The following is a 20,966-nucleotide window of genomic DNA, read 5'->3' on the forward strand; positions in this document are numbered from 1 at the left end:
TTTTCGCTATCGTAGCAAGATACTATCCTAGTATAAGGGTGAGTCTTACAAGATGTGTGGATGCTGGCCGGTGGATTACCATCGTAGATAATTTTGACGGTTCGAATTGAATATACCAAATAGTTAACTAAATTCGAGCCATATCAATAATTTACAGTACGGACAGACGGTGGAGAACGATGGCGGATAGCATGGCTGTATGCCTCAGGCACCAAGTGTCAAGGCACCCAGGCAGCCACAGCTCTCGCCGCCACCGAAATCTGCGTCTCCCGAACTTGCGGCCAACTTCATCCCGGAACTCCTGCCACTCTCATCATTTCAATTACTTTTTTTGCGCAGCTTGCAACCCTCCACCGCAAGTGTTCCTGTTTTCTGCAGGAGGATGCTCCAGGTTCGTGAAGCCTTCTAACTCTCTGATCAATCACAGAATTCATCTTTTCCCTTTTCTCTGGTTACAGGAGTCTCGACGCGCCGGTTGATTCTGAGCTCCACCCGAGCCCAGACGACGCTTTTTTTTCGCAGTCGCATTTTACGATACCTCACCTGTCTTTCCTTCCTTTTTGTTTTTTTTTTTTATCAAATATAGGATCGTCCCACTCCGGACGCCTCTGCCAACATGGCGGACCAAAATATCTCCCAGTACAAATACTCGGCGATGTCCAACCTGGTTCTCCAGGCGGACCGTCGATTCGTCTCCCGCGTCAACGATGAACCCACCGGCGACCCAGAATCCCTTGCCGGACGCATCGGCATCCGAGAGATGGGCTCGCGAATCTCGCGTGACGACGCGCCGAAGTCGAAGAAGAAGACGGCCGGGCCGACGGATTTAGAGCGCGGCGCTATTCGGGAAGGCGAGGACGTGCTCGCTCGCGAACAGAGAAAGCGACAACGTGGCCAGCCCGCTCAATTACGCGGTCAGGGCATTCTCTCTGCGGCGGATGCGCTGGTTGAGGGGTTGAAGTACCGCCCCCGTACCCCCGCTACCCGTGTCACCTACGATCTTATCCTCACTATGACGGCGAACCATCTGGGCGATGTGCCCCATGAGGTGGTGCGCAGTGCGGCTGATGCCGTGCTCGAGCTGTTGAAGGATGAGGATATGAAGGATTTTGATAAGAAGAAGGAGGTCGATGACTTGCTGGGTAGCGCGATGAATCCGAAAGAGTTCAACGAGCTGGTAAACCTAGGCAAGAAGATTACGGACTACGACGCCCAGGACGAAGACGAGGATATGGACGGCGGCTTGGACGGTGATGCCGATGGCGAACTGGACGAGCGACAGGGTGTTGCCGTTGTCTTCGACGAGGAGGACGAGGACGACGAGCGCATGGGCACCGTCGACGAGATCCGTGATGACGACGAATTGTCCGACGAGGACGAGGCCGACCAGCAGGATGTCGACGATGCATCGGGCGAAAAGGCAGACCTGGAGGGGCTGGAAGAGTCCGAGGAAATGGTCATAGACGGCGGCCTGAATCGCCGGGACGATAAAGGCGATAAACGCCTAGCGGTCGCGGCCCGGGAGATCGATGCCTACTGGCTCCAGCGTCAAATCGGTGCGGCGTATTCTGATGCGCATATCCAACAAGAAAAGGCCCTCGAGGCCCTCGAGATCATGGGTGGCAAGGACGAGCAGGGCGAAGAGAAGCCCCTGCGCGACGTTGAAAACGACCTGATGGAACTCTTCGACTATGACCACCCGGAACTGGTCGCCAAGCTCGTCACCAACCGCGACAAAATCGTCTGGGTGACTCGCTGGCGGAGAGTGGCCGAGGACGCCGACGCTCGCCATCTGGTTGAAAGCGAGATGGTCGAGGCGGGGAACCGTGCCATTTTGGATGAGATCCGTGGCAAACACACCCGCGACGACGGCGCTGGCCGGCCGGAGAAGAAGATTAAGGTTGATCTGATGGACGTCGACGTGCCCAAGGCCCCGGAACCCGAGGAGAAACCCACGGAAGGCGGCCTCGTGCGTGGATTGCAGCCCAAGCGACAGATCAACTTGGAGAATCTCGTCTTCCACCAGGGTAACCATCTGATGACGAACCCCAACGTTAAGCTGCCCCAGGGCTCCACCAAGCGAACTTTCAAGGGCTACGAAGAGATCCACGTGCCGCCCCCCAAGGCCAAGCGGGAACCCGGCGAGAAGAACATGTCCACGACCGAGCTGCCGGATTGGGCTCGTGTTGGCTTTGGAAGTTCTAAGGAGCTCAATCGGATCCAGACCAAGTGCTACCCGTCTGCCTTCAAGGATGACGGCAACATGCTCGTCTGTGCCCCCACGGGCTCCGGTAAGACCAACGTCGCCATGCTCACGATCCTCCGTGAGATCGGAAAGAACCGAAACCCGGAGACCGGCCAGGTGATGCTGGATGATTTCAAGATTGTCTACATCTCCCCGCTGAAGGCCCTGGTCCAGGAACAAGTCGGCAACCTTGGAAAGCGTCTCGAACCCTACGGCATCAGAGTGGCGGAGCTGACGGGTGATCGTCAGCTCACGAAGCAGCAGATCGCCGAAACACAGATCATCGTCACCACCCCCGAGAAGTTCGACGTTATCACCCGTAAGGGATCCGAAACAAGCTACATCAACCTGGTGCGCCTTATCATCATTGACGAGATTCACTTGTTGCACGACGAGCGTGGTCCGGTCATCGAGAGCATCGTAAGCAGGACCATCCGCAAGGGTGAGCAGACCGGTGATCCAGTGCGAATCGTCGGTCTCAGTGCCACACTCCCCAACTATCGTGACGTAGGAAATTTCCTCCGCATCGACCCGGCCAAGGGCCTTTTCCACTTTGACGGCTCCTACCGACCCTGTCCGTTGAAGCAGGAGTTTATCGGCGTGACAGACAAGAAGGCCATCAAGCAGCTGAAGACGATGAACGATATTTGCTACAACAAAGTGCTCGAGCAAGTCGGGCAACGCCGGAATCAGATGCTGATTTTCGTCCACTCGCGAAAGGAAACCGCCAAGACTGCCAAGTACATCAGGGACAAGGCCCTAGAGATGGAGACCATCGGTCAGATCTTGCGCAGTGATGCAGCCAGTCGGGCTATTCTGTCCGAGGAAGCCGAGTCGGTGGATGATGCTTCGCTAAAGGATCTGTTGCCGTACGGGTTCGGTATCCATCACGCCGGTCTGAGTCTTGCGGATCGTGATTCCGTGCAGGCTCTGTTCGCCGATGGCAGTCTCCAAGTGCTTGTGTGTACCGCAACGCTTGCCTGGGGTGTCAACCTTCCTGCCCACACGGTCATCATCAAGGGTACCCAGATTTATTCTCCCGAGAAGGGCAGCTGGGTGGAATTGAGTCCTCAGGATGTGCTCCAGATGCTGGGACGAGCCGGTCGTCCGCAGTTCGACACGTTCGGTGAGGGTATCATCATTACAGCGCAAGCCGAAATCCAATACTATCTCTCGCTCATGAACCAGCAACTTCCTATCGAAAGTCAGTTGATGAGCAAGCTCGCCGACAACATGAATGCCGAGGTTGTGCTTGGAAACATCCGGACTCGCGACGAAGGCGTTGACTGGTTGGGGTACACCTATCTGTTTGTGCGCATGCTTCGATCTCCGGGCCTGTACAGCGTCGGTGCGGATTATGAAGATGACGACGCGTTGGAGCAGAAGCGGGTGGACCTCGTCCACTCGGCGGCCATTATCCTCGAGAGAGCGGGCCTTGTCAAGTATGAGAAGAAGACGGGCCGCTTACAGTCCACGGAGCTGGGCCGCGTTGCCTCGCATTACTATATCGGCCACAACTCCATGTTGACGTACTCGCAGCATCTTCAGCCGTCGATCACCACCATCGAGCTGTTCCGCATCTTCGCTCTCAGTGACGAGTTCAAGTACATCCCTGTCCGGCAGGACGAGAAACTTGAGCTGGCCAAGCTCCTCGGTCGCGTTCCCGTCCCTGTCAAGGAGGGTATCGACGAGCCCCATGCGAAGATCAATGTCTTGTTGCAGGCATATATCTCGCGTCTCAAGCTGGAAGGGCTGGCCCTGATGGCCGATATGGTTTACGTCACCCAGTCGGCTGGTCGTATTCTCCGGGCCATCTTCGAGATCTCTTTGAAGAAGGGCTGGTCGTCCGTCGCGAAGATTGCTCTCGATCTGTGCAAGATGGCTGAGAGACGCATGTGGCCTACGATGACCCCGCTTCGCCAGTTCTCGTCTTGCCCCCGGGATATCCTACAGAAGGCCGAGAGAATCGACGTGCCGTGGCAAAGCTATTTCGATCTCGACCCACCCCGGATGGGTGAGCTACTCGGTATGCCCAAGGCTGGGCGGATTGTTTGCGATCTGGTCGCCAAATTCCCTCGATTGGAAGTCCAGGCCCAGGTCCAACCTATCACGCGATCCATGCTCCGGGTTGAGCTGACCATCACTCCCAACTTCGTGTGGGACGATGACTTGCACGGTACTGCGCAGGACTTCTGGATCTTGGTAGAGGATTGCGATGGGGAGGATATCTTGTTCCACGATCGGTTTATCCTGCGCCGCGACTACGCCCAAGGCGAGGTCACCGAGCACCTAGTCGACTTCACCGTGCCTATCACGGAACCGATGCCGCCCAATTACTTCATCACCCTTGTTTCCGACCGCTGGATGCATTCCGAGACCAAGGTTGCTGTGTCTTTCCAGAAGCTGATTCTGCCGGAACGCTTCCCCCCTCACACGCCCCTGCTGGACATGCAGCGGGCTCCCGTCAAGGCCTTGAAGCGCGACGACTACCAGAAGCTGTATCCAGACTGGCAGTACTTCAACAAGATCCAGACCCAGACGTTCAAGTCCCTCTACGACTCGGACGAGAATGTCTTTGTCGGCGCTCCTACTGGTAGCGGCAAGTCCATCTGCGCAGAACTTGCCTTGCTCCGCAATTGGGCTCAGGGAGACAGTGGCCGGGCGGTTTATGTTGCTCCTTTCCAGGAGCTTGTTGATCAGAAACTTGCCGATTGGGGCAAGCGGCTGAGCAAGGTCGGTGGGGGCAAGAACATCGTGAAGCTCACTGGCGAAACCACTGCCGATCTGAAGCTCCTGGAGCGGGCCGATTTGGTTCTCGCTACGCCTACGCAGTGGGACGTCCTGTCCCGACAATGGCAACGGCGCAAGAACGTGCAATCCGTGCAGCTGTTCATCGCGGATGAGCTCCACATGCTCGGAGGTTACGGTGGCTACATCTACGAAGTCGTGGTCTCCCGCATGCACTCTATCGCGCTGCAGCTGGAGAACGGCATGCGTATCGTCGGGTTGAGCGTGCCTCTCGCCAACGCCCGTGATATCGGCGAGTGGATTGGGGCCAACAAGCACACAATCTACAACTTCAGCCCCCATGCTCGCCCCGTTCCCCTGGAACTCCATATCCAGTCCTTCAGCATTCCCCATTTCCCGTCACTGATGCTCGCTATGGCCCGGCCCGCCTATATGTCCATCTTGCAGCTGTCTCCGGACAAGCCGTCTCTTATCTTTGTGCCCAACCGCAAACAGACCCGATCTTCGGCCATGGATCTGTTGGCTGCATGTGCCGTGGATGATGACGAAGACCGTTTCCTCAACGCCGAGGTGAGCGAGATGGCGCCCCTTCTCAGTCGTATTAACGAGCGGACGTTGGCCGAGTCGCTCTCTCACGGAATCGGTTACTACCACGAGGCGCTGAGCTCCACCGACAAGCGAATTGTCTCCCATCTGTTCTCGATCGGGGCCATCCAGGTGCTTCTGGCCTCGCGGGAGGTCTGCTGGGAGCTGGATGTTACGGCACATCTGGTCGTTGTCATGGGGACCCAGTTCTTCGAGGGTAGAGAACATCGGTACATCGATTACCCGATCAGCGAGATCCTGCAGATGTTCGGCAAGGCTTCTCGCCCGGGCCAGGACCAGATCGGCCGCGGCGTACTCATGGTTCCCTCCGTCAAGCGTGAATACTATAAGAAGTTCCTCAACGAAGCGCTGCCGGTTGAATCCCATCTGCAGGCTTACATGCACGATGCGTTCGTGACGGAGGTGAGCACGCGGACCATCGGGTCCACCCAGGATGCCGTGGACTGGATGACGTACACCTACTTCTATCGGCGTCTGCTGGCGAACCCGAGTTTCTACGGGCTCAGCGACGTCAGCCACGAGGGACTGAGCACGTTCCTATCGGAGATGGTTGAGAACACGCTGAAGGAACTGAGCGAGGCCAAGATCATCGACCTCGACGAGGAGGACGACAGCGTGTCGCCGCTGAACGCCGCCATGATCGGCGCCTACTACAACATCTCGTTCATCACCATGCAGACCTTCCTCCTGTCGCTGTCGGCACGGACCAAGCTCAAGGGTATCCTGGAGATCGTCACGTCTGCCACTGAGTTCGAGTCGATCCAGATGCGTCGTCATGAGGAGCACATTCTGCGCCGCGTGTACGACCGCGTGCCCGTCAAGATGTCCGAGTCGGCGTACGAGTCGCCGCACTTCAAGGCCTTTGTGCTGCTGCAGGCGCACTTCTCGCGCATGCAGCTACCGATTGATCTCGCCAAGGACCAGGAGGAGATCGTCAGCAAGGTGCTGAATCTGCTCAGCGCGTGTGTGGATGTGCTGTCGTCGGAAGGCCACCTCAACGCTATGAACGCCATGGAGATGTCGCAGATGGTGGTCCAGGCTATGTGGGACCGCGACAGTCCCCTGAAACAGATCCCGCACTTCGGCCCGGAGGTCATCCAGGTGGCCAACGAGTACGAGTATGTATATCTACTGAATTTTTCCCCGCACGGTGCTAACTTGCGTCCCAGAATCAACGACATCTTCGAGTTCATGGAGGCCATGGACCCGTCCGAGAACAAGAACTACGCTACGCTGGTGAAGCGACTTGGCCTCGACAACAAGCAGCTGGCGCAGGCTGCGGCGTTCACCAACGAGAAGTATCCCAACATCGACCTGGACTTCCAGGTCGAGGACCCGGAGAACGTCACCTCTGGCGAACCGGCCTACCTCAAGGTCAAGATCGAGCGCGAGGTGGAAGAAGACGAGGAGCCCGACACGACTGTGCACGCGCCCTTCTACCCCAACAAGAAGATGGAGAACTGGTGGCTGGTGGTCGGCGACGAGAAGACCAAGAGCCTGCTCGCCATCAAGCGCGTGACTATCGGCCGGACGCTCGATCTGCGGCTGGAGTACATCGTGCCATCGCCTGGCGAGCACGAGCTGACTCTGTACCTGATGAGCGACAGCTACGTGGGTGTCGACCAGGCGCCTACATTCAAGGTCACTGCCGCGGAGGGGATGGAAGAGGACGACGAGAGCGAGGAGGAAGACGAGGAATAAATAATTACTGGAAAAGGGAAAGGGAAAGGGAATTGTGGGGAATGGAACCCCCCATTGGATTGGTACTATTCACATTTGGAATTGATGTACATTATACTAGTATCTATCTGCAAGCTTGCCACGTTGATCATTTTTTTCGACCATGACGTACACGGTAGTCGGTGAAGGGGTGAAAAGGTCACATGGGCGGGTACCTTTTGGCTGTCCAGCCACGGTTGGGATACATTCTTCGTCCTGCTCCCCGCTCTGTCTCTCCTCCCTCTTCTTCATTTTCTCTTCTAATTCTGTCTTCTTTCCATTCTTCTTCTCTCTCTCTCTTTCCCTCTCTATTTGTCTCCCTCGTTGGTTTTCTCAATTTCTGTTCCTGTCTTGGCAACTCCTAATCTCTTATCTTGGGCTCCACTCTGATAGCTGGTCTGATCTTTATCTTATCTCACCGTTAATTAGTCAATCGGCGGATCAAGGGACATTGATATGACCATCAGATCAATGAAGTTCACCCCGGAGTAAGAGAATTTTCTACTCAATCCTGGAGCCCATTGCTTCCTACTGCCTCGAGAGTTTGTGTGGTGCTAACCCCTCAGGGTCCTTCTGGGAGCCCCCCGCCGCTCGGGCGCCGTGCCCAATTCATCCGGCACCCTCGCCATATACACCCAAACCACGTACTCGTTCGATTCCCACTCGAAAACGAATGAGATCCGTGTGCTGGACATCCCCACCGGCCTATCCGCGCTGATCACCAACGACCCCGGCGCCAGCTCGGCGCAATGGCTGGGCAACACGGATCAGCTGATCTGGTTGAAGACCAAGGCAAATGGCAACACTACCTTCATTATCGGGGATGCGCGGCACGCGGACCAGACATACACGGCGGGAACCGTGCCGGGCCCTGTCTCGGATTTGAAAGTTACGGTCGTGGAGCCGGGGAAGATCGGGTTTGCTGTTACGGGCAAGGCTAACCAGGATGGCTCGCTGTTCAATCCCCATGATGTTAAGAAGCCGCTAAGTACGGGCCGACACTACACGTCGCTATTTGTGAGACACTGGGACTCGTATATTGAGCCCCAGCGGAATTCCATCTGGTATGGCTTGCTCCAGCAGACGCCTCTCAGTCCGGCTACCCGACAGTCGGGCAAGTATACGATATCGGGCCTCACGAACCTCATCGCCGTCAGTGGGCTCCCTGGCGTGGAGTCGCCTATCCCGCCGTTTGGCGGCGCAGGGGACTTTGATATTAGCCCGTCTGCGATTGTTTTCGTTGCCAAAGATCCCAGTCTCAATCCTGCCACTCACACATCGTGCTCTTGTTACTATTGTCCGATGTTCTCGTGGACGGGTATGAATGCTTTGGAGTCGAAGGTGTGTGTAGCGAAGGGTCTGGAGGGGGCGATGTCCAGTCCCGTTCTATCATCCGACGGTAGCTCCATCGCTCTGCTGGCAATGAGCCATGATGGCTACGAGTCCGATAAGAACAGGATCTTATATGTTCCGAACCCGTGGAACGGCGAGATGATCGAGGCGTTTGCCTCGTCGGACGGGGAGGGTCTTTGGCGTCTGAGCCCGTCAAGTCTGTCTTTTGCTGAAGACGACAAGTCCTTATTTGTGTCGGTAGAGGAGAACGGCCGGGGCGTTTTGTACCAATTCCCGCTCGACAACATCCGCCATTCCAAACCCGATGTACTGAAGAAGCTGACCCACTCGGGTTATGTGACTGATGTGCTACCGGCAAGTGCGGGCTCGTCCAAGCTATTGGTGTCGAGCAACAGCATGGTGGACAACAGTCAGTGGTCCATCATCGACCCGGCATCCCCTGAGGATGCCCAGGTCATTTCTTCTATTGGCCGCGATGGCGCGACTTTCGGGCTATCCTCTGCACAGGTCGATGAAATATGGTTCCCCGGGGCGGATGACCACTTCGTTCACGCATGGGTGGTGAAGCCGTCGACCTTCAACCCGGAACACCGATATCCGCTGGCATATTTGATCCATGGTGGTCCGCAAGGTGCCTGGAATGACCAGTGGAGCACCCGGTGGAATCCCGCAGTGTTCGCGGAGCAAGGATACGTCGTCGTCACGCCCAACCCTACTGGGAGCACGGGATATGGCCAGCCCTTCACGGATGCGATTCGCGGGAACTGGGGTGGAAGTCCCTATATCGACCTCGAGAAGGGGTTCGAGTATATCGAAAAGAACATGGGTTATGTCGACACATCGCGGGCTGTTGCCCTGGGAGCGTCCTACGGCGGTTACATGGTCAACTGGATGCAGGGTCACCCCCTCGGTCGACGGTTCAAAGCGCTCGTGACCCATGATGGGGTGTTCAGCTGCACGGCACTCCTTGCAACCGAAGAGCTTTACTTCCCGTTTCACGATCTGCAGGGTCCTTTGTGGAAGGTTCCCGAGAACTGGGAACAATGGGATCCGTCCCGGCATACCGCGCATTGGCAGACCCCGCACCTTGTCATTCACAATGAATTGGACTATCGTCTGACCATCGCGGAGGGTCTTTCTGCATTCAACGTGTTGCAGACAAAGGGCATTGACAGCGAGTTCTTGACCTTCCCGGACGAAAACCACTGGGTTTTGAATCCGGAGAATGCGCTGATGTGGCATCACACCATCTTCAACTTCATCAACCGACATGTTGGGCTGCCTCCTGCGATGGACCCGAATAGTGTGCCCGTGTCGAATAATCGGGGCACGATAGATCGGGATGTGGCCAAGTTGGCCATGAACTAGGGTACGAATTCTGTCAATGTCATTGATTTCTGCACTTGAAAGCGATCGTTTGTCAATGATTCAGTTTACATAGCTCTCAATCTATTGTTCACGATGTTATGAATGAGGGTCTCTTTGGTTTTCATTGTTGCTAAATTAAGAACAAAGCGTATTCGTTACCAAGTTGTTGTTCACAGCATAGAAGCCTGGAATGGGATGAAAGACAACGGGATGAAAGATGAGTGGACGATGAGAACAATGCTGTCCCGATTCTGCAGAGTTTCATGTTTTAGAGGTTTCCCTGGTTCATTGTACAAGGTTCTGGACTGCTTCCTATATAGAGAGAGCTGTTGCCACGACCGACTGACGGCAGTCTCGTCTCGTGCGGCCTGAGACTCTCCACCACAAGACCATCGACGCTGATCTCTCAAGGCTCTCTTCAAAGCGACACACTGCAAGATTGCAACATGTTAGACAACAACCATCCGTTCTCTCCTCCGCGCATCGTGGTCGAACCCCCATCACCACAGTCCTCCTCAGGGATGAGCTCATCGCCCATGTCCCCCCGCACAGAAGAGTGTTTCTCACGAGCACATCCCTCATTCCACCCCGTCCTCCGCCATCTCCGAACCCCGTTGTGCCCCCTCGTCTCTAGCACAACAGGCCTCCAACACCCCGACTTCCCAAAGAACCTCCTCTCCTTCCACCTGCTGACCTCCGCCCAGCTCGACAACCTCGCCCGCCACTTCCACCAAGTCTGGCCCCCTCTCCCCGCGACAACCTCCTACCCAGTCACGGTACAGGCGTGGCTAGGCTCAGACGGCGAAGGTCAGGTAGACCTGAGCACCAAGCGCCGACGATTCGGCCGGTTTATCGGTCTGCGCGGGTGTGAGTCGCCTGTGCGGGACAAGGCCCCGGAGACCGCTTGGTCGTCTTCTAAGAAGGCCAAGGCAAAAGCGGAATCGGAGCCTGAGTCGGCGGCGGAAATGTTGGCGAGGATGGAGCGCGAGTGGGACGAGTGTCTTTTGCGGTCGAGGGAGGATTCGGAGGTGGCGATGAGGATGAAGTTTGGACACTTTAATTAGTTTTGTCTTTCCCCCCTTCTTCTTCTTTTTTTTTTTTTTCTCTTCCTTTTTCTTCCTTTTTAACCCTTCTCCGGAGCAGGACTCAATGATGTTCTCCTTTATCCATGCATTGCGTCATTCATTCAGCATTAGATCCGCATTATCATGAGCATAGCAATAGAGAAAGATTGAGCGTTAGACCGAGGATGGAAACTCGAACCGTTTCAGACCCCTGTCATTTAGCCGGCTGTATACGTAGATAAGTACTCCGGTACGGAGGACGGAGGACGGAGTAGTTTGCGGGGTTATACTGGATGAATCCTGTGGGATGTTTAGGCTGATCGGTTAATATACCTACTTTATACCTATAAAGCGCCACCCTATGCCAGATCTATACTGTACTAACATAGCCATTCCAGTTCAATCGTTGCAATCACAACTCAATCACTACCATCATAACCACAACACTAGTATCGTATACTAGAAAAACGAAAGAAAAATGGCCCCCCCAACCCCCCCCCTCGTCAAACACATCTACACAGCGGACCCCTCCGCCCACGTCTTCAACAACAAAATCTACATCTACCCCTCTCACGACCGCGAGACAGACATCCAGTTCAACGACAATGGCGACCAATATGACATGGTCGATTACCACGTTTACTCCATGGACAGTGCCCCCCCGCCAGCATCCGCAGACGCAACCACCAGCAGCGCCCCAGCCGTAACCGACCACGGCGTCGTCCTGGCCGACAAAGACGTCCCCTGGGCCGCAAAGCAGCTGTGGGCTCCCGACGCGGCGACCAAGAATGGCAAATACTACTTGTACTTTCCCGCTAGGGCACCAGATGGCCTGTTCCGGATGGGTGTTGCGGTGGCGGATAAGCCCGAGGGCCCGTTCACTGCGGAGAAGGACTTCATGAAGGGCAGTTACAGTATTGATCCTGCGTCGTTTGTGGACGATGACGGGCAGGCGTATATGTATTTTGGGGGTATCTGGGGTGGACAGTTGCAGTGTTGGTCTCGGGACGATGCAGGGAAGTGGGTGTTCGACGCGAGCAAGACCGGGCCTCAGGAGCCGAAGGGCGAGGGCGTGCGTGCGCTTTTCCCGCGCGTGGCGCGTCTCACGGATGATATGTTGCAGTTTGATACCGATGTTGAGGAGGTGACGATCTTGGCTCCGGAGACGGGCGAGCCCATTGCGGCGGACGATCACGAGAGGAGGTTTTTCGAGGCGGCGTGGATGCACAAGTATCAGGGGAAGTACTATTTCTCGTACTCGACGGGCGATACGCACTTTTTGGTGTATGCTGTTGGGGATAATCCTTGGGGGCCGTTCACGTATCGGGGACGGATTCTGGAGCCGGTGCTTGGGTGGACGACGCATCATTCTATTGTGGAGTTTCAGGGACGGTGGTGGTTGTTTTATCATGATTGTGAGTTGTCGAAGGGGGTGGATCATTTGAGGAGTGTGAGGATGAGGGAGATTGGGTATGATGAGAAGGGGGATATTCATTTGGTTTGATCTTTCTCGTTTTTTGTGTGTTTGATTTGGATTGAGTATATAGATGTGTATGTATGTCTGGTACATAGTGTTGAAAGTCAATGGCCCATCCCTTTCGCTTGGTTCTCTTGTACGATAGCCCAGTATTTCTCGCGGCTGCGAATACGACACCCTTTGCCCCATTTGATCATGACGAGGAAGACAGCCGAACAGGCCAGGCCGACAAACGCAGCCGATATGAAACAATCCTGGTACCCGAGGTTTTCGATCCACGGTGTGATCCTATCATAGTGTTAGACTGTAGGCGAAGCGGAAAACATGTAGAGAACGAAACGGAAGGTGTAGATACCCATAGCCAACAGCAAACGACATCGTATTGCGAACCAAGATAATACTCGACATGGCGTCACCACTGAGCTCCCGGTAGCTGTCCACCAGATAGTTCACGCTCAGAGTCACGCCACACGTGTTGGTCAGTGCCAATACACACATAGCCACCAATAGCCCAAACCAGTGCACTTCGTGTGCTGCTCCTACGCCCCACAGAAGTAAGGATCCAGGAACGAGTAGTAGACAGGCTGCAAAAGGCCAAAGACGGTGCTCTGCTTCCATGATTCCGTTGTTGCGTCGAGCCAGGCGGATGGTGAGCCAGTCGCTGAAGCGGCCGGTGAAGAGGGATCTAACTTCTTAGCTTGTGCTTGCAGATACTGTGGTATTGAGGTACGTACCCTAATATGACCCCCAAGCAACACGCAACGTAACTAAGACCGACCATCGATGATCTGTACAATTAGTTTATATGGGTGCAATAGTTTATAGTAGGAGCGCATACCCGAAATTGTACGGCTCCCCCCCAAGAACGATCGAGGCAGTCGCATTGAGCACGTTGAACCAGATCAAATAAGAGCCGTAAGAAAATCTATTGGAGTCAGTATTCATCTTTCAGAAGCATGAAGCGTCTAACCCCGCGTAGAAAACCACTGGCCAACTCAAGTAATACAGCGTCTGGTAGAACCGTCGAAACATGTTGTTTCTCGGCTGTCGGGCCCCTATCACGGAGAGCTTCTCACGGTAGCTTCTCTTATTATACACTACTCCTCGTTCCGCATCGCCCTGCGTCGTGTCAACAGGAACAGGTTTCTCCTTCTCAGTCGGCTCTGGTAGAGCTGGAGATTCATCGGGGGTTTCCTCGGGTACTTCCATCTGGCGCACATAGTTGGTCTCCTCCATGAAGAAGAACAGAAACACAAACGCAAAGCCACAGAAAATTGCCGGCCAGTAAAAGACCCATTCCCACCCATGGTGCTCGGCGATGAAGCCACAGATCACAGGCGCAAAGTAGTTGCTTCCGGCTAGGAAAAAGGCATAAAGACCCATATAGGTCCCGCGCTCGTGCGTGAAGTACTGCACGCGTTAGTCGCCTCCTCGCCGATTCCAAAGTAGACATACCACGTCGGTCACGGCGACCTCTGGGAGGGCTTCAATTGGGGCTGTAAAGAAGCCCGCCAGTATGCTTCGTCCTATCCACTGTCCATTATTTTGCACAAATGGCCTGTTCGTCAGTATGCTGTACCCCTGCGTGCAGTGGTTCACTCACCCCCATATCAGTGTCCCCTTCATGCACCATTGAGTCAGCCCTGTATATAAAGTGTATACATCATAGACTTACTATAACCCCAATCAATGAAACCAGAAACGTCAACCGCTTCCCATACTGCAGTGCAAACGGCTGCCAAAATAGCAGTCCCCAACCCGCAAGCAAGAAAAAAAAACCAGTACCCTCATTCAGCGTGTGTATTGAAAGCCCAGTAACCTCCGAGAGGGGAGTGAGCACCGAATAGACGACCGAGGTCCCGATCCCGGCAAAGAGCGTATACCTACTTCTGTTAAAAACGTTTCAGGACATGGATGAGGACAACCTACGTGCTGACGCAAATAGTCGATAACAGCTTCCGTCGAGGCGACCAATTGAGCGGATCGTCAGGATCATTAGACGGTTCAGGGACGAGAACAATGTCCGATTTGCCCCCATCTAGATGGCGACGGGCCACCACATGGTCCGAGTCCACCAGTGTGAAAGTGCCAGGAATGGCATTTGTGTCGATCAGAGGCGCCATCAGTCGTTATATCACGGTGCAGTGGTCTAGTAAGAACCCCACAGCGAAAGAGACAATTGCCCATGTGGGCGTAACCTCGGAATATAAACACCGGCAGCCCAGAACACTTTATCAGGAATGCCGCTTCGACCATCGAATCACGATCTGCACTGATTGGAGTATCTTTGCAGCGTTTTTGCCGTCCGGCCTCTGATATCAGATACCTGCATCACCCTAAACCCCATCGAGGGAATATCATCGCCCTTTCCAGCCACTTATCTGTTCCCCCCAGGATCGGGGACCAGTGGCGATAAGCAGGGGTACCGGAAACCATTCCGCGACCCCTTGTGGAGGATGGGGGTATCGTGTGTGATCCACTTGGTGCGGAGGTGAGAGAGATGACAGTCCGGTTATTCTCGTGTCTGGTGAGGAGAAGGTCCAATGTTGGGTTATTCTCCTCGGGGGGAAAGATAGTTGGGGAGGAGAAAGCGGGGAGAAGGGCAGCTCTTTGTCGGTTACCAAGGAGAAGCTAAAGTCTCCAATGAGATAGCCAATCACTTTATCAATACCAACCAGGTAGATGGTTGGTCTACGCCTATCAGTCCCCTTCTACGAGACCTTGAAGGTATTTGTCCATCCCACTCGTCCTACGGTAAGATCGGACTTGAGTCCGCTCGAAATCAAGTCAGTCAAAGCTCCTGCAAAACCCGCTTGCAGCCAATGTAATTGTGGTATCAAACTCGAGAATTATAAATCAACAAAGCGCAGGATCAAACCGGCAGATGGCATAATCGCAGCCACGGACAGCAGAGAAGAGGGACATGTATGTGCAAGCAAATCGGCTCATATGGTACATATGTAGTTTAGACCACGTCGCCCATGGATCAACGACCAAGGACAGAGAATCCGCTCAGGTCTAACGGGAGCTACCTGAGATCCCATCGTCGTCCGGAAGATCCTTGATGGCGTTTTCGATGAGCTGGATGAGTTCATCGATGTCTGGTCGGTCGGCAGGTTCCACCTGCAAGCACTTCCGGACAACATCTTTGACGGGGTCGCTGATGGTCGCGGGATCGGCCTGCTGGGCGTCTCCGCCTCCCGTCTTGGACTTGCCCTTGTTTGCGCCCGACTTTTCGTCGGGGAATCGCCAATCGCCACCCATGATACACATACTCAGACTCCCGCCGGTCTCCTCGCTTCGCGCTTCAAAGGGACTCTTGCCTACCAGACAGGCATAGAGCGTGCATCCCAACGACCAGATATCGACCTTGGTGTCGATTACCGAGCCCGTCTGGACATCGAACAGTTCGGGGGCGCGATACGGCATGGTACTATGCTCGGCTGCGGTATCCTGGACGGCGATGGCCAACGACCGCGACGTGATGGCAATGGGACTAGGCGCCAGGGACCCCAGATCCATGAGGATCGGGCTCCGACCGTCGTCATCGATCATTACGTTGCCTGTAGCGGTCAGCGATTGTCCCAACGATAACTTGCATTACAACATACCAGGCTTGATGTCTCGGTGGGAATAGGGGCGTAGCTGGCCATCCGCAATTCCTTGCTGACTCTGGGTGACCTCGTCATCCATCAACGGCTCGTTTTCCTCGTCCTCCTCGTCGTCCGCAACCTTTTGGCTGGCCCTTCGCTGGGGCTTCATGGTCATCGTCCTCTCCGCGTCGGCCTCTGCGCCCTCCCGCCGAACCGCCTTGGCCTTGCGCGTGGTTCCGGAACCGCTCTTCACCCGGTACTGGTGCATGGCGCGGAGAGCCTGGGCGACTCCCAGGATCAGCACCATTAGACGCTTTTCGGGGAAGCGGGTGTGGTTGACTAGATTGGCGTTGATCGCATCCTGGAGGTTCCCGCGTTGGTAATACGGCAGGAGAATGTAGACGGTCTTGGAGCCAGCATCGCCCCCGTCGGCGCGAAACTTGGACCCCGGTTCGGTCGCAACGCTGTGATCGATCGAATGGATGATGTTGGACTGGTTCGCAAACAGGTTGTATGCCTCCACTTCCTTTAGGGCCTGCGAGACGGACTCCTGACCGAATGGACAACGGATCTTCTTCAGCGCAAAGAGTTCGGAGGTTGATTTGTCTTGAACAAGATAAACGTATGAGAAGCCACCCTACTCGAATCAATCGGTCAGCTCCACCCGAACGCGACATTGGGATACCAATAACAAGGAAAAGGGACGACGGATGATCATACTTCACCTAGGAGTCGCAGCATTTTAAAGCTGCGATTGTTGATCTTCAGTTGCGGCGTGCTGGGAAAGCAGCACATGCAATCCGTGAAATTATATAGCAGATCGAAGAAATACTGCGCCATTCTGACGGTTCTTGTTTTTCTTTTTCTTTTTCCTGGTTGGGTGTATACGACGGGGGAGACGGCAGTGAGGAAGGGATGGAGTGGAGGGTTGGAAGATGTAACGTGCAGCTCCAACTAAGGCTGAACTGGATGATGATGGGTGGATCAGGGCGGCTGGAACTCCACTTCCGCGAAGGCTGTTTGGAAGGACAGGGGACAAGTGGCCAGAACAGAACGTCAGAAAATGAAAGAGTGTATTCAGATACTGTAGAAAACCAAGGAATGATTATAAAGATGACCAGAATCCTGCAACTGGTCAGATTAGAGGATTGAATTATACGCCGTACAAGTTGCATACATGTACCTCTTATGTAATACCGTAGTAAGCAAAGCTCTACATCAATGACTAATCTAAGCATATGCAGTCTAGTTCACGTGGATAATTACTCACCACTGACGTAATCCACCCTGATGTGACTGGTCATCTCTCGCCGCAGTGGAGATAGAACCCCATCCATGGTTCGTCTGGGATCACTTCGCCTCTCTCCTCTCCTTGCCCATTGTTGACAGGAGACTGTCTATTCTCGGATAAGCTTCTAACTCAGTTGATCCCCGTCTAACGGACTAGTCGCGGCTTCTGGTGGCTCCCCGTTTGAACCCCTGGACCGTGGTCCCTAATCCAGTGTTGACTCTTGCTATCGACACTTCAGAATAAGGTCCAAACCCAAACTTCCCACGAGATTATCCACCACGGTGGGGTTTCACTTTGGGTTTGTTTTCCCCCTGGGAATAATAATAAACAAGACCCCTCGGTAGCTGCCCAACAGCTGGAACTGGGTCCAGACTGGGGTTGTTGATTTCTAGAGACCGGCTCCTACTCGTTCGACCGTCCTAGAATCCTAGAAAATCCTCCGACGGCCTCACCCGGCTTCTCTAGTGTCGATAGTCCTTCAAATACGCCATGATTATTGCTGGTCTGTGACCGGTCTCACTCAATTTGCTCACCTTCATCCATTGTGCTGCCTCGACGTTTCACTCCGAGTCGCTCTCGCTCCACCCCTTTCACTCCCTGCTGACCGTCCCTTGCGACCGCCTCTTGCTCCGACTCTCCCTGCGTCCTCGTCCCCCCCTTCTGCTAAATTTTCCTACTTTCCCGTCCTCTGAAAAATCCTCGACGAGGACGGCCGACAACGCTTCTCTCCACCGTCTGCCCCCTCCCCGCACCATACCAACATTCCAATGGCGCCCCTCGACGAGGTCCAGGTCGGAGACCTGGTGAATGTTCCCGGTAGCATGTACGGAACGGTCCGATATCTCGGGACTGTCGCCGGAAAGCCGGGGAAGTTCGCTGGGATTGAATTGGCGGCGGAGCATGCCAGACGCGGGAAGAACAGTGGTGACGTGGATGGGAAGAAGTACTTTGCGACGTCCATCGCCGGGTCGGGCATCTTCGTGCCCATGAACAACAACAAATATGTCTGCAAACGGTCGTCCGGGTCGTCCTCCATGGGCCCGTCCGCCAACCCGCCCACCCCCTCCCGACCGGTCAACTTCAGCAAGTCCGTGGGCCCCGGTACGAGTCCCGCCGTGCGGCCCCCGCGAGTGAGACGGCCCTCATTACCGCGACCAGAATCCCCCCGGGGTCCGCCTCCCTCCAAACTCAGCCTGGCCGGACTACGCACCCCGTCCGCCGCCGCCCGTTCTGCTCCGAGCTCGAACGGTTATCCGCGGAGTCCCGTGAAAGGAAGCCCCGTCAAGGCTCCGTCTCGGGCCTCCGATCGTCCGCCCTCGCGAGTGAGCCTGGAGGATGACGCCGTGTCGACCAGAACCTCGGATTTCCCCATCCGCACGTCCAATGTGGCCGAGATACAAGGCTTGAAAGACCGTGTGTCGAACCTCGAGCAACAGCTGTCGGATCGCGACCAACAGCTGGGCGAACAGGCCGGGGCGCTATCCGAATTCCAGCATCTGCTGGAGGAGCTCGAGGGCTCCGATGCCCTCTCGGTCCGGGCCCAGCTGCGGGAGAAGAACGACAGGATCGCGCAGTTGATGGCCGAGTTCGATCTGCACCGAGCCGACTTCCGCAGTACTCTCGACACCTTGGAAATCGCCGCGTCGGAAACTGAGCGGGTATACGAACAGCGGCTCGAGGAGGTGATGCAGCACAACCGGGAACTGCAAGATCGCGGGGAGGATGTCGAGGAGGTGGCCCGGCAGCTAAAGCAGCTCGAAGAGCTCGTGTCGGAGCTCGAGGAAGGTCTCGAGGATGCCCGCCGTGGAGAGGCCGAGGCTCGGGCGGAAGTGGAATTCCTTCGAGGCGAAGTGGAGAGGACCAAGCTCGAGCTACAGCGAGAGCGAGAGAACTCTGCAGGCCCTCGATCCAGCACGGGTGGGCCCCGTCAATCTCGGGAGCTGGATCAGAAGGACGACGAGATCCGCGGGTTGAAGGCCATCATCCATTCTTTGAGTCGGGGAGATCCTGACATCCATGCGCTTCAGCAGAATGGGCTCAAGTCCCAGGGCGACCACGACCCTCAGCACCTGGCCGACTTGGAGCAACAGGTCCAAGAGCTCGAACGCCTGACTGAACAGAAGACCTACCGGATCGAGGAGCTGGAGCGGGAGCTGCAACAGTCCCAGACCAACGGTAACAGTCGGACCCGCAGCTCGACAGTCACTGTTGCGGCCCCCCACCACCAAAAGACCGGGTCCACGTCGAAGGCTAGCAACCACCTTACTAGCAACCACTCGCATCGCCTGTCGGATCGCACCGTGGTCCCTAGTGACTGGCACGATGCTCCCGAGCCGGATGACGATTACCAACCCTATCCTCCCCAACGCACGGCCCCGGATGCCTCGCACCGTCGCCTCGAGACAATGCCCGAGTCCGACAGCCGCTCGGACGACGGCAATTCCATGTGGTGTGAGATCTGCGAAACCGGGAATCATGATATTCTGAGTTGCTCCAACATGTTCGGTGCGCAGAACAAGAACAAAGACGCACCGTCCAAGGGGCCTTCCCAGTATGAGACCGCGACGGAAGACAAGCCGACCTCGGAGAGCTCGGCGGCTGGGGACGCGACTCCTTCGAGCCAAAGTGAGAGCACAACCCCCCAGAAGACCGGCCGCGATGTGGTGGCAGAGGGACTGAAAGGAGTCGGCATGGCCATGTCGTCGTCCATGTCAACAACCTCCATGGCCCCGGTGGCTGGGAAAGCGAGCGGTGTGATTGATGAAACAAAGTGGTGTGCGCTCTGCGAGAGAGACGGCCACGAGAGCATCGATTGCCCGTTTGACGATTAAATGGGGCTGCATATCGACATGAATTTCATGGTGACGGGCACCTAGATATGTTCTTTCACTCCTATCTATTTTTTATTTTTTTTGCGACCTTCAACGCTCCTCCACTGTGTAATGTGAGATGTGCTCATGGTACAGCGTGCCGGGTCTGTTTTGCCTATTTTGTTTAATCACCCTTTGCTTGTTTCAACATCGGTATATCCATTGATCTTGGTCTTCCCTTTTTTCTATCTCTTCACTCTTCTTCCATCCTGTTGGCTAGTGTCTTGATGCTTGACTATACTCTTTATCGGTGGCAGACGCCTTAGATTGCCAGGGTTGTTTATTATTCCAGGGCCGCTTGGTCCATGTGTTAATAGCTTCATGCTCCGTTCAGCTATTTGAGTCTGTTTGGACGTTTTTCCCTTTTCTTCTGTTCACCTTCCCCTCCTTCTTTGTTTCTCATTCTCTTCTCTTCTCTTTTTTTCTTTTTTTATATTCCTCGTTGATACACTCGCCGGCTTACATCCTTCGAGCGTTTGGACCTGATGCATTTAATCACTATATATAGGCCGCGTGCACTTAATACAATTGACAAGGATACAGAGTCCTTTGTTCAAAATATGACCATTGCTGTAGGGTAAAATAGATATGAATACAACACAATAAAACAGCCCAACAAGCAAGATACAACA

The 20,966-nt window shown here is 55.0% G+C and overlaps 5 protein-coding genes across 5 annotated transcripts; 4 read left to right on the top strand and 1 right to left on the bottom strand.

The window, feature by feature from the left end:
* Positions 1–354: 354 nt before the first annotated feature.
* Positions 355–7,427, top strand: BDW47DRAFT_112871 (ATP-dependent RNA helicase BRR2). The gene is made up of 3 exons (XM_024814260.1): positions 355–391; positions 459–6,717; positions 6,769–7,427. Exons 2-3 carry the CDS (start codon positions 617–619, stop codon positions 7,298–7,300), a joined length of 6,633 nt encoding a protein of 2,210 aa, XP_024668051.1. The 5' UTR covers positions 355–391; positions 459–616; the 3' UTR covers positions 7,301–7,427.
* A 106-nt stretch (positions 7,428–7,533) lies between these two features.
* On the top strand, positions 7,534–10,262 carry BDW47DRAFT_83907 (oligopeptidase family protein). Its single transcript, XM_024819993.1, has 2 exons — positions 7,534–7,806; positions 7,885–10,262. The coding sequence occupies exons 1-2, from the start codon at positions 7,775–7,777 to the stop codon at positions 10,037–10,039; spliced, it is 2,187 nt and encodes a 728-aa protein (XP_024668052.1). The 5' UTR covers positions 7,534–7,774; the 3' UTR covers positions 10,040–10,262.
* A 313-nt stretch (positions 10,263–10,575) lies between these two features.
* Positions 10,576–12,607, top strand: BDW47DRAFT_120660 (glycoside hydrolase family 43 protein; the record flags this gene model as incomplete). Its single annotated transcript, XM_024815519.1, has 2 exons — positions 10,576–11,048; positions 11,578–12,607. 2 exons carry the CDS (start codon positions 10,576–10,578, stop codon positions 12,605–12,607), a joined length of 1,503 nt encoding a protein of 500 aa, XP_024668053.1.
* A 77-nt stretch (positions 12,608–12,684) lies between these two features.
* Positions 12,685–17,013, bottom strand: BDW47DRAFT_120661 (MFS general substrate transporter; the record flags this gene model as incomplete). Its single annotated transcript, XM_024815520.1, has 9 exons — positions 12,685–12,868; positions 12,936–13,265; positions 13,551–13,990; positions 14,036–14,161; positions 14,256–14,399; positions 14,518–14,618; positions 15,604–16,143; positions 16,192–16,779; positions 16,899–17,013. The coding sequence occupies 9 exons, from the start codon at positions 17,011–17,013 to the stop codon at positions 12,685–12,687; spliced, it is 2,568 nt and encodes an 855-aa protein (XP_024668054.1).
* A 547-nt stretch (positions 17,014–17,560) lies between these two features.
* Positions 17,561–20,965, top strand: BDW47DRAFT_112879 (CAP-Gly domain containing linker protein BIK1). Its single transcript, XM_024814261.1, has one exon. The coding sequence runs from the start codon at positions 18,232–18,234 to the stop codon at positions 20,293–20,295; it is 2,064 nt and encodes a 687-aa protein (XP_024668055.1). The 5' UTR covers positions 17,561–18,231; the 3' UTR covers positions 20,296–20,965.
* The last annotated feature ends 1 nt before the right edge of the window (position 20,966 follows it).

This window comes from Aspergillus candidus (assembly GCF_002847045.1).
Source record: "Aspergillus candidus strain CBS 102.13 unplaced genomic scaffold BDW47scaffold_71, whole genome shotgun sequence".
NCBI lineage: Eukaryota > Fungi > Ascomycota > Eurotiomycetes > Eurotiales > Aspergillaceae > Aspergillus > Aspergillus candidus.